Genomic DNA, 12562 nt, shown 5'->3' with positions numbered 1-12562 from the left:
ATTCGTTCACTACTTCCATGACGTCGTTTTCTATAACAAGTGGTCGTAGTATTTGTGGTTGCGTGCTTATTTTCATATACTTCGTTTTGTTGGTGTTTATTATTAAACCCATTTTTGCAGCTGATTCTTTTAATGCTGCATACGCCTCTCGTACAGCGTTTACCCTTCTCCTAACAATATTGATATCATCAGCATAGACGAGGATTTGCACTGATTTATTATATATTGAACCAGTGGTTGTGATTTGTGACATACGTATTACTTTTTATAGAGCCAGATTGAACAGTAAACAGGAGAGAAGGTCTCCCTGGCGCAGCCCGTTATTTGTTTTAAAAGTTTCGACAGTTCCCCCTGAATTCGTACTCTACATTAAACTTTTTCAAGAGTTATTTTTGTTAAGTTTACCAACTAATCTGGTATTCCTATCTCTTTCATTGCTTTGAACATTTCTCTTCTATTCACAGAGTCGTAGGTTGCTTTGTAGTTTATAAATATGTGATGAGTATCAATGCCATATCCCAGTGTTTTTTCAAAAATTTGTTTCAGAGTTGCAATCTGATGAATTGTCGACTTACCACCTCTTAAACCAGCCTGGTATTCTTCTACTATCCGTTCTGCATATGGTGCCAGACGATGAGATAGTACTGTGGAAAATATTTTATAAGCTGTATTTAGAAGCGTAATTCCTCTGTGGTTAGAACATTCAAAGATCTCTCCTTTTTTCACATGCTTTTCTTTTATTCCTCGAAGTGTGTCAAAGACAGTTGATCATCAAAGGTTTTGGGAAAGGCTGAATTAGAAGCTTACAAATTTGCTGTAGTTAATGACTATGTATAGTTATTCAAGGACCTTTTCTATTGTATGTTAATGTATTGGTCCTAATCTTTACTTATATTAGATTATTTACTTCAGTGTAGTACAGTTTGTGACCACCGCTGTGGTCAGAGACTGTACTACATTTTTTTAAAGTTAGTTATTATTTCTGATTATTACCCTCTAAGACATAAAGATTATCTTCTGCATCATTATTATTATTGTTTCAGATTTATTGGCTGTGGTAGAAATGATCGATTTAACTATGTTGTGATGCAACTGCAGGGGCGTAACTTGGCAGAACTGAGAAGGGCCCAACCCAGAGCTGCCTTCAGTTTGTCCACTACTTTGCGATTAGGTTTACAAATTCTTAAGGCCATCGAAAGTATACACTCTGTCGGATTTTTACATCGTGATATTAAACCTGTAAGTACGTTTTTATAATATTTTTTTTTAACTAGCGATCACTCATGCGGTCAATTATTATGTCGTTACTCGAATATTAGATATGAATGCTATGAATTTTCAGCTATTTATATAGAAATAAAATACACTGTGATATTTTTTGTTAATATCTATTAAAGCACATTTGTAAAATAAACAAAATTTAGCATTTGGACCATTAAAAGGAACCATTAAACAAACAAAATCGTGATAAAAACTTGAAATACACAAAATCGTCTTCTCATAGAAGACGATTGAATAACCTCTTCTTGAATATCGCAGCCTGGCATAAAACTGTAGTTTTTATCGTGTGTTCCTTACAAATAGGCTTGGAGCATACATCACACTCGTAATTTGGGAACTTATTTTTTATAATTGGACAAAAAGAGCATCTAGGTTTTCTCTGGGTATCAAGTAGGTTCTCGTTGGCTCGGTCTGCTGAAGTAGCCTCTCGACCAAGGACATTTTGAATTCTATGTTAAGAAGGTCATTGAAATTTTTTAAATTCTAGCATGCTTTAGTAAATTAGGTTTAGGAAGCTGTGATGCCAAGTAATTGTCTTCAAGAAACATTTCCTCCGGTGTTGCTGGTATAAATAATCCGAAATTTATTCCTCCAATATTTAGCATTTAGCAAGACAGTGTGTGGCTACATGTTGCTTATCCTGTAACAGAGTATTCAGTCTTCACTCTGCCTACAATAAAAAGTGCGCCCTTTGTAAGGCTACAAACATTAATAACCGAAGGCTTATGTTTGTCTCCAGATTCAACATCGATTTCGTCTTTATCGTGGAATGTGGGTAACATCAAAATCTTTTTACCACGCCTTGGTATGTGTGATGTAAGAAGCATACATTGATTTAGGTCTTTTTCATATGCAAACATAATACTTTAGCGTCACGAATTTTTGTATTTAGAAAACAATTAGAGATTTCCCGTTTGTCCATCTGTAATTTTAATAAATATCTTTCACTAGCGGCACCGAACCTAATTAATTGACAATGATTACGTTCCTCCTAATTACTACAATGCTCTACAAGAGGTAACTGAAACTGATCATTTGGTATATCTTTAAATTGTGGGTTACATACTTCGCAGGTTTATTGGCACTTAAGGGCAACATCCCTAAACGCCTCTATTTAATCTATGGTAATATACTCCTCAAGGGAATAGCACTGGTCACATTTTTCAAAACATTATCAAAAATATAACTGGAGATATATTATCCTCTTTTAATCTTTTCTGCCTGAATGCCTGATGCCTTGTTAATCGACTTGCGACTAAAACAAATCTTGTCGACGGTGGCAGGCAAAACTCAACATTAGAGAGGTACATTAATACATAAAATAGGAACTCAAGGACAACTTATTTTGGCATTAATTGAATTATATGGACACCAACGACATGTGGTCTCAATAGGTCGGTTTGATAGCATGAGCGGTTTGGGAGCATGGTCATCTCACGTGGAGGTGATGTGAACTGGTCACCGATATCGTGCAATTTGACTCTGCTAGACTTTTTATTATGTGGTTTTCTTAATACGTTACCCGCGGGAACAGTTTTTAAATAACTTTCCAATTTAACAAAAAAAAAAAACGTTTGTGGCAGTCCAGTGGGACTACCGGTGGAAGTTACACTTCATCAACTTTCCAATTTAACAAAAAAAAAAAACGGGTGTGGCAGTCCAGTGGGACTGCCGGTGGAAGTTACACTTCATCAATATTTTGATGAAAATGTATATTTTTATTTTCATATATGTATGAAAGGAGTTAAATGCAAAATTTTTTTACACATACTGGATTCATATGGTTCTGGTTCTGGATCATACAGTGATTTATTGAGATTATTATTTTGAAATACAAAAGACTAATATAATTATGAACATTTAATAAATAATACAAAACATATCACATAAATAATAATATTAATAAATATTTTATTATATGTATAATCAGGCTCAGAAACCTGGACACTTACTAAAAGAGAGGAAACGTTGTTAGCCACCTTCGAAAGAAAAATCTTGCGACACATATATAAGGGCACAAAAGAAAACGGAATATGGCGAAGACGATACAACTCTGAACTATACAAAATATACCAGGATCCGGATATTATAACATTCATCAAAATAGGACGGCTGCGTTTCATAGGACATGTATGAAAATATTCAAACAGATGCCAGTAGGAAAAAGAACAAGAGGAAGACCGAAACTGAGATACTTAGAACAAATAGAAAATGATATAACAACCTTAAAAATAAAAAACTGGAGAAAAAAAGCACGAAACAGATCGGAATGGAGAAGAATCCTAGAACAGGCCAAGACCCAAAAAGGGTTGTCGAGCCAGTGATGATGATGATGATTATATGTATATTATATGTATATATATCTTTATATAATATATATAATATTAAATTATATATACAAAAGGAACATTTTTATATTCGAGAGAGGAAGAGAGGGAAAATATATCTTCTGTCTCTCTCTTACTCATTATCTTACATATGTAATGATTTCACAGATTCACTCCCATATAACTTCAAAAATTCCGACGGGCACTTATCATTAAAGATAATAGTCCGGGAGATAGCATTACAAATACAAAAGTCATAGTAAGCTGGCTGATATTAGCACCCTGTATAATTATTAAGCAATTATACAGGGTCATCAACAGAATCAACAAAAACCTCATTAAATTTAAGCCAAAGTTTCACAATTATTGCTTCACCCTGTATAATTGTTATTTATAACATTGGATAGCATTTATTATAGTCTTTTCAATGATATATTACAAGTAGGTTTGAAATTTAAACTTTTTTGGTTGTGGTCGGTGGAGCCTAGGGGGTTGATGGGACTGAGTTCTCTTTCATTTTAGTTCCCCCCTATTATCCTAGAAACGGTTTAAAGCATTTTTCGATTTCAACTTTTTTTCGTGAGATATAGCCCATTGTAAGTGTTAAAATTGACACACTGTATAAGATCTTTATTTAATAATTTAACAATATTTCTGTAATGTTTAGGCTAAAGTTGATATATCAAGTTTTTGAAAAATATGTGTCATTGCTCTATAATGTCGCTTATTACGAGCGACAAAAATTATTACATCCGCTGTCGCATTGCCTTTGATAGTGTTAGCCGCGGTTGCAGATAAAACGCCAGGAACAAAAAATGCTATATATATATATATATATATATATATATATATATATATATATAATATAGATAATATAGATAAGAATATAGATTTATTTCCATCATAAGAAATCGTAAGCACCTTTATAATTTATACGATCCATTTTACATTTCGATCAATTTTTTGGCACGTTTCACCTTTCGGTCCGTAAATAAAAATTAATAGTATACCTGCTACATTCGTATTTATTATATCAACAGATGTTAATGTATTCTAAACGAAACAACGAAAAAAAAACTGTTGATTTACTTAATGGTTGTATCGATTTTGCGGCTTTGTATCGTAGGCAAACAAAGGTTAAACCGCAGATGATTCATTCTTGATAAAAAGCGTCTGCAAAAACAGTTTTGGGTGAATGCCCCCAGAATAGCTGGTGTAGAGATAAAAATATGTATTTGTCTGAATATTTAAAATCAGAATTTGGTGTAATGTGTGAGACATGTTTAATTAGTAAAATAACGAAATTTTATTGAAACTTATCTTCTTCTGGTGCACCATTACTGGAGGTTTGCGATCACTACATCAAAATGTTCCCTATTCTTCGATAATCTTAGTAATTGTTGAAATGTCCGTCCACGTTCTGATATTGCGATGTCATGACACGACTCTTCTGCCTACTGCTCTTCGGTCCTCTATTTTCCCTTCAATTATTATTTGTAGCAGGTTATATTTGTCATTTCTCATTATGTGGCCTAGGTATGAGGTCTTTTTTTAATCTTAAATCGTTGTTATAAGTTCTAATTCGCTATTTATGGTGTTTAATACTGTTCGAATCGTAATGTCTTGTGTCCATGATCTTTTGAGAATTTTGCGGTAAAGCCACATTTCAAATGATTCTAGCCATCTCATAATATTTAATTTTAATGTCTAGGCTTTAACTTCATACACAAAGAATGACCAAACGTGGCATTTAATAACTCTAACTTGGATGTCTAAGCTTAGATTTCGGTTATACATAATTTGATTTCATTTATTGTACATATTCCTAGCCTGTTCTATTCGCGTTTTTATTTCTATATCTGGATCCCCCTTATTATTTAGTACTACTCCTAAGTATCTGAATTTGTGATCTGGTTCTAACTGAGTGTTTGTTATTTAGGTCAATGCGTCAATGTTATTTAGGACAATTTTCGTCTATGGTTTATTGAATTTCTTTATATATATATATATATATATATATATATATATATATATATATATATATATATATATATATATATATATATGAGTTGTTGTGTTTTCTTTTCTCTTCTATATCTGCAGTTATCCATTTTTTCAGTTTCTTACTTTTCGTATTCTAAGTTTTTCTCTTTGTACTCCAACTATGGTATTTTTTTTTGTTTGTCATGTATTTTCTATTTCTTCGTCTCCAGTTATGATTGTTTTCTCAACTCTTCGTTAAGTTTGGTTGCTAGTTTTTCTTTATTAGTTTCGTTCCGAAGTATTTCAATATTGCACTTCTTTGGTTTGTTTCGACGTATTGTTTTTAGTTTTGTATGAGATTGATAACGACTGGATTGTGGTCTGATCCTACGTCCATATCTGGGTAGGTTTTTGCTCTCTGGATACTTGATTTAAATATATGATTAATCAAAGCAAAATCAGTTTGATTCTTTACAATCTTTGATTATTTCCTTGAGGTGAATTCCATGTATACATTCGCCTGGGAGGTGGTTTAAACCAGGTGTTATATGATACCTCATATTCTTCTTCTAGGCAAGGTACTACTACGTTTCCTTTGTTGATTTTAGCATTAAAGCCGCTTAGTATGTGGTCATTAATTTCTAGTTCTGTACCGGGCCATCATAATTCGCTCAGTTCTAATATTTCAATATATATAATATTCCTGCTGATTTCTTGAATTACATTATGGATTTTTCCTGCTCTAGTAGGCTTCGAATATTGCATGTTCCAATTTTTATCCAATTTTTTATAAGCCCGTAGATTTTTCTCACCCCTAATTCATTTAAGAAGAGCCGGTACTCAGGGAAATTGTTGATTTTACTTGCCATAATGAATGATTTTCTTAAGATATTCCTAAAGGATCTTTAATGCATTAGGTAACAGAGTGCCCATCTTCAGATCACTCTTCCACCTTTTTAAGGAAGCTGTTGGTAGATTTAAAGGGGCCCATTTATACCGGTGGTCGTTCGGTGATTTCACCATATCTGGCTATTCTCACTTAGTTTATCCTGCAGACCAATGCAGTTATCCTGGGTGTGGCACGTGGAGCCATAAGTGAGAATTGGGTATCTTATGAGGACCAGTTGTTAAAAACCATCTCCCGCCTGGGAGATCAGACTCAGATCATGGTCTGACACATGATTTGTTCAAGCCTTGCTTTATTATTCTTTTGAAACTAACTCCTATGAGCTCAAAATTTGAAATTATTAAGGAGTCGATTTTCCACACGTTTGTTCACTTCCACTATTCTGTTCCTATTGTTTGAGTGATATTAAATTCTTTATCTTGTACTTGGTTCTTTAATTTTTAATTAACTGTTGCAAATTATCTAGGTCTAGTCAAAAGTCTAGGATGTATTCTTGATTTTCAATTTTTTTCTCGGTAGCGAAGTTCCTCAATTCGTGTCCGTTGTCATTTAAGTGGTATTCCCCGCTGATTCCCATTACTTGTGGAAATCCGATATTCTAGTAAAAGTCCTTTAATTATAAACACTTAATAATTTTATAAACAAATGTTTAATACTAATATTTTTAAGAAATTACCATCGAAAACGCTGGAATTGTATTTTGATTAGTTCACTGGTACCCAATCCGGACTTATACAAGACAGATAAATAACAAATATAATTTATTTTTTAGGAAATAGATTTCTTTGACTTCTACCTGTTTATCTTCGGACGCCTTCTTATTAGTTGTATAGGTTATCACTCCATCTTCTTGGCCTTCCGATACTTCTTCGGTCGTTGGATGATTTAACTCTGCTATTTTTTTTTCATGGGAGCCGTCTGTTAAAAACCTGGTCGTACTGCAGCCAGTAGGCTTACTTACATCTTCCATTCCTTTATGATACCCATTTCAGGATTAAACAAACCTGTATCAGTTTGTACAAGTCTAAGAGATGGGTACCATATGTTTTTGGTGTCATTTGCTAATCTCGAAAAAGTGTGTACTCGCAATCATACAAGATGTGGTTGACTATTTCAGGTTCTCTGCTACAGCAGCGTAAACTTAAGTCTGCAGCTTAAGTCTCCATGAAACAGTCACATTCTATGCAAGTGTCTTTTGTCATTCAAGTGTCATTCTGGGAGCTATGATAAACGAGACAAGTGATCAAAATATCGAGATCAAAAGACTTATTGAAATTGCTTGGTCTATTTTCATAAAAATGAAGAAACTGTTTAATAATCGTGACATTATGATACATGCGGTATGATACATGTGGTACAAAACAGAAAAACATATCGTTTGATGACCTCAATAATGTTAAGATCATAAGTGTTTGGTACCTTGTACGGTGTGGAAGCATGGACTCTCTAACAAAATAATATGAAAAGCATTGAGAATTTCGAGATGTGGTGCTATCGACGAATATTAAGAATAAGTTGGGTTAACCGAGTCACAAATAAAGAAATATTACGCCGAATGGACAAAAGACCGAAGTATTACTTACCATAAAAAAGAGAAAATTGGAATACTTGGGCCATCTAATGCTAGGACAAAAATATAAATTTTTACCAAATATGATGCAGGTAAAGATTGAATAACAAAGGAATCCGGACCGCAGAAGAATGTTCTGGATGAGAAATATAAGAGAGTGATTTGCTTGTATTGCAAACAACCTGTATAGGATAGTTGAAAACAAAGTTCGAATAGCCTTGATGATATCCAATCTCCGATAGGAGAGAAACAAAAAGAACAAGAAGATTTTTGTTAGTGTATACTGTTCCATTGTTCTTATACGGCTGGTATAATTATTTTTTATGTCTAGTACCCAGTCGTTTATGTTCTCTATATTACACATTTGCCTAGGATCTTCCTATGTTATTTCTGACTATCTTCATCTCACACGTTTCCTTTAATTCTATTGTTTTTTGTCTTATTTCTGCAGTATACGCCATAACCCGCCTCACTGCCGGTTAAATATATATTGGGCTCGGTGTTTGTTGATAGCGGTTTATTACGCTAGTTTGTATATTATAAGATATCCCGCTGAACTGATGGACAATTTCCGCTTCTGTATCTCCATAGCTGTGTATAAGTATCCTTCTTGATTAATTAAGAAATAAATATATTTAATAATATATTTAATAAAATAAAAATTATATATACGGGGTTACGCAATTGAACTGTTACCTATTCAAACGACCATTATTTTTTTGTGTGAAATTATTTTTTATTGATGTGACATGACAAAAATGTGTGAAAATAATCAAAATTTCAGAATCCACTCACTTTAGCTCGATGTGGCCACCTTTTGCCTTGACTATGACCTTCAAACGATCAAAAAACGAGTTGCATGCTGCACGAATGTGATCTTCCGGTATTTTGGCCCATTCACGTATAATTGCTTTCTTCAGCGCATCCATACTGGCATATTTTTTAGTCCTCACCTTGCTCTCCAAAATGGACCAGATGGAATAGTCCATCGGATTTGCGTCTGGTAAATCGATTCGAAATTCGAAAGCCATTGTGTGGATGAAATGAAGTTTGGAACATGGTTTCCATTCTTGGCACACTAGCTTTATGAGACCGTGCCGATTTTTGTTGGAACGTCCGTGGTCTACAACCGAAATGTTTGCGTGCCCACGGCTCTAAAGCAGCTTCTAAAACATTTTCCCGATAATAAGTTGCATTGACTTTGACACCAGATTCAATAAAAATGATTGGAGTACGTCCATCGGCGGTTACAGCTGCCCATACCATTACTTGAGATGGGAAATTACTTCGGGTGGCCGTTCGTAAGCTCAAACTTTCGTAGGTGCGTTCGGTCAAGTAAACACGATCATTTTGAGAGTTTATGAACTGCTCAATAAGGAAATTTTTCTCATCAGAAAACACTATGTTCGGAAATTCGCCACGTTTGCGCAGACGTAACAACTCCTTTGCTCTTTCAAGCCGAACTTTTTTTTGCTTTGGTGTAAGATTGTGTGCTTTTTGGAACTTGTAAGGCTTGACCTTGAGCTCCTTTTTTAATACTCGTTGCATGCTTCGCTGGGATATTTTCCAGCTAGTTCTTCTGGCCAGCTAGAACTTCGCTAGTTCTTTGGCCATTTGATTATCACTACGACGTAGATTTCGCTTAAGTCGAGCCTTCACTTTCCGAACCATTTCAGGTGATGTTGCTGTTTTTTTTCGTCCACCACCATAGCATTTGGCAATGCTACCAGTATCATTATAACGAGTTATGGTGCGGTAAACAAATATTTTATTCACTTTGAGGTGTTGGAGCTGACGAACAATAGCTGGTTGTGATTTTCCAGCCAAATATAACGCAATCACACTATTACGTTTAAATTCCATTGCGAATAACTTTTGTTGTATGTATAAAACAAATACAAATGCTTTTGACTGAAGTGTCAACTTCGACGTAGCTGACATTATCGATTTGCAGATGTGAAGTTGGTAACAGTTCAATTGCGTAACCCTATATATATATATATATATATATATATATATATATATATATATATATAAATATATATATATAGATATATATATATATATATATATATATATATATATATAAATATATATATATAGATATATATATATATATATATATATATATATATATATATATATATATATTGTTATTTCCTGACCGTGAATTTATAAATATAAACTTTTTTTAATTCCTGGGTTTGTCGGTCTGTTATAAATAAAAACACTTAATTATTGCTTAAACCTTTCGGCTATTTCCCATTTTCAATAAGCACTTTATTTTATGCTATAGTTGGAGGCATCGGTTTCTTTGTGCATAAAAACCACGCGAACAAGATAATAAGCATCCAAAGTATATTATCTAGAGTGGCATATCTTATTCTGAAGCGGAACAGTAGATATCAACTTAAAATTATTTAAGGATGCGCTCCAATAACAGTCCATACAGACGAAGAAATCGAAATGTTTTATGACGATATATCTACTGCGCTTAATGACTTTCGTACTCAATTCACAATTTTATTTGGCGATTTCAACGCAAAAATAGGTGTAAAAGAAGCTGAGCTAGAAACATCCTAGGGAAAATTCGGTTCCCCAGGAAGAAAAGACCGAGGAGAAACGCTACTAGGATTCCTACTCCAGAATAATTTTGAATAAATGAACATGAACAGCTTCTTTCACAAAAAGATACACAGAAGATGGACCTGGGAAAGTCCAAACGGTAGAACAAGGAACAAAATCGACTATGTCATTGTGACAAAAAAGAAATAATTAAAGATGTAACAGTACTCAACAAATTCACCACAAGCAGTGACTACAGAATGATACGAACGAAAGTTCAAATTAACATAAAAAGAGAAAGGAACATGATGAATAAAAATAAATCTCATAGTATCTGGACACCCCCATTAGATTTCAACCAATATCAGGCACATATTAATAATAAGCTACTACTGCATGAAACCTCCGAGATCAATCTTAACGACTTGAATAATTGCATCATAAACGCCTTACAAGAAAGTCACTGAGTGCACTGTCCTAAAAGAAAATCAGATAGTAAAATAAGTTCATATACTGAAACGCTGCTGGATCAAAGAAGACAAATGAGAAGCGATAAGAATGCAGACAGCCACACTATAAGAGAAATGAATAAAACTGTTTCGAAGGCAATCAGGAGAGATTTAAGGAAATTTAAAATAAATAATAGTAAATGCACTATAGAGGAAAATAACATCCTAAAAGTTCTACGTAGAAAGCTAACGAATGGAAAATGCGAAATTCATAAATTAAGAAACAAGCAAAATGAAATAATATCACGTAGAGACGAGTTAATACAGATCGTCGAAGAATTTTACGAGGAATTATATGGAAGTAGACGAAAAGATTAAACAGGAATACAAACAACCATTTCAGACAAGATCATGAATCAAGGTTCCGAACTAATGCCAGAGATAAAGGTAGATGAGATTCGACCAGCATTAAGAAAAATGAAAAATAACAAAGCCCCAGGAGAGTATGGAATTGTAATAGAAGCTATCGTAAATGGAGTAGATATGCTATTAAATAAATTAAGGAAACTCTTTAATCTATGTTTGCAGCAAAAAGATGTGCTCAAAGAATGGAACAATGCTATAACCATCCTTTTGCATAAAAAAGGAGATAGAATGGAACTAAAAAATTATAGACCTATTAGCCTGTTGAACCACATATACAAGCTCTTCACTAGGTTAGTGACATCAAGATTGGAGAAAAAATTAGATTTCTACCAACCGAGAGAGCAAGCAGGATTCCGTTCAAACTTATAGTACCAATGATAACCTCCATACAGTAAAGACACTCATTGAAAAATCTATAGAATACAACAAACCTCTTGTCCTCACTTTCATAGATTTTCATAAAGCGTTCGACACGATCGAAATAGACAGCCTTATAGAAGCAATAAATGACAGCAGGATTGACTCTAGGTATAGTCAACTTATTTACAATATTTACAAAAATGCCACTATGATTGTTAAGATACACGATAAAATCCGACCAATAAAAATAAAACGGGATAAGACAAGGAGATACATTTTCACCGAAATTATTCATAACGGCATTAGAGTATGCCTTTAAAATGGTCAATTGGGACCACAGAGGAGTAACAATAGACGGCGAAAAGCTTCACCATCTCCGTTTCGCAGATGGCATTGTCCTTATCACAGATAATTCAGGAGAAGCCACATATATGTTAAATGAATTGGACTTTGCATGTTCGAAGGTGGGCCTCAGAATGAACTTGACCGAAACTAAATTTATGACAAATATTGTCCTTAATAACCATTTAACTATTCAAGACAAAGTGATAGAACTGGTGAAGAAATATACGTATTTGGGCCATGAAATAAAAATCAGAAGGGATAACCAAACATGCGAAATCCAACGACGAATTACGTTAGCGTGGGCAGCCTTTGTAAAACAGCGAGACACACTTATTGCCAACATACCAAT

General features: G+C 33.9%; 1 protein-coding gene across 5 annotated transcripts in view; it reads left to right on the top strand.

The window, feature by feature from the left end:
* Window positions 1-12562, top strand: part of Asator (tau-tubulin kinase asator) — a 163409-nt gene that overhangs the window by 75693 nt on the left and 75154 nt on the right. For all 5 annotated transcript variants that reach the window (XM_072525681.1, XM_072525680.1, XM_072525682.1 and 2 more), the window contains exon 4: window positions 1044-1239. In XM_072525681.1, coding sequence (XP_072381782.1) covers window positions 1044-1239 — 196 coding nt within the window. The remainder of the gene's footprint in view (window positions 1-1043; window positions 1240-12562) is intronic.

The sequence above is a fragment of the Diabrotica undecimpunctata genome, chromosome 3, assembly GCF_040954645.1.
Source record: "Diabrotica undecimpunctata isolate CICGRU chromosome 3, icDiaUnde3, whole genome shotgun sequence".
In the NCBI taxonomy this organism is placed as follows: domain Eukaryota; kingdom Metazoa; phylum Arthropoda; class Insecta; order Coleoptera; family Chrysomelidae; genus Diabrotica; species Diabrotica undecimpunctata.
Note: the sequence above shows the minus strand (reverse complement) of the source record. Positions and strands in the feature narration are given on the sequence as shown.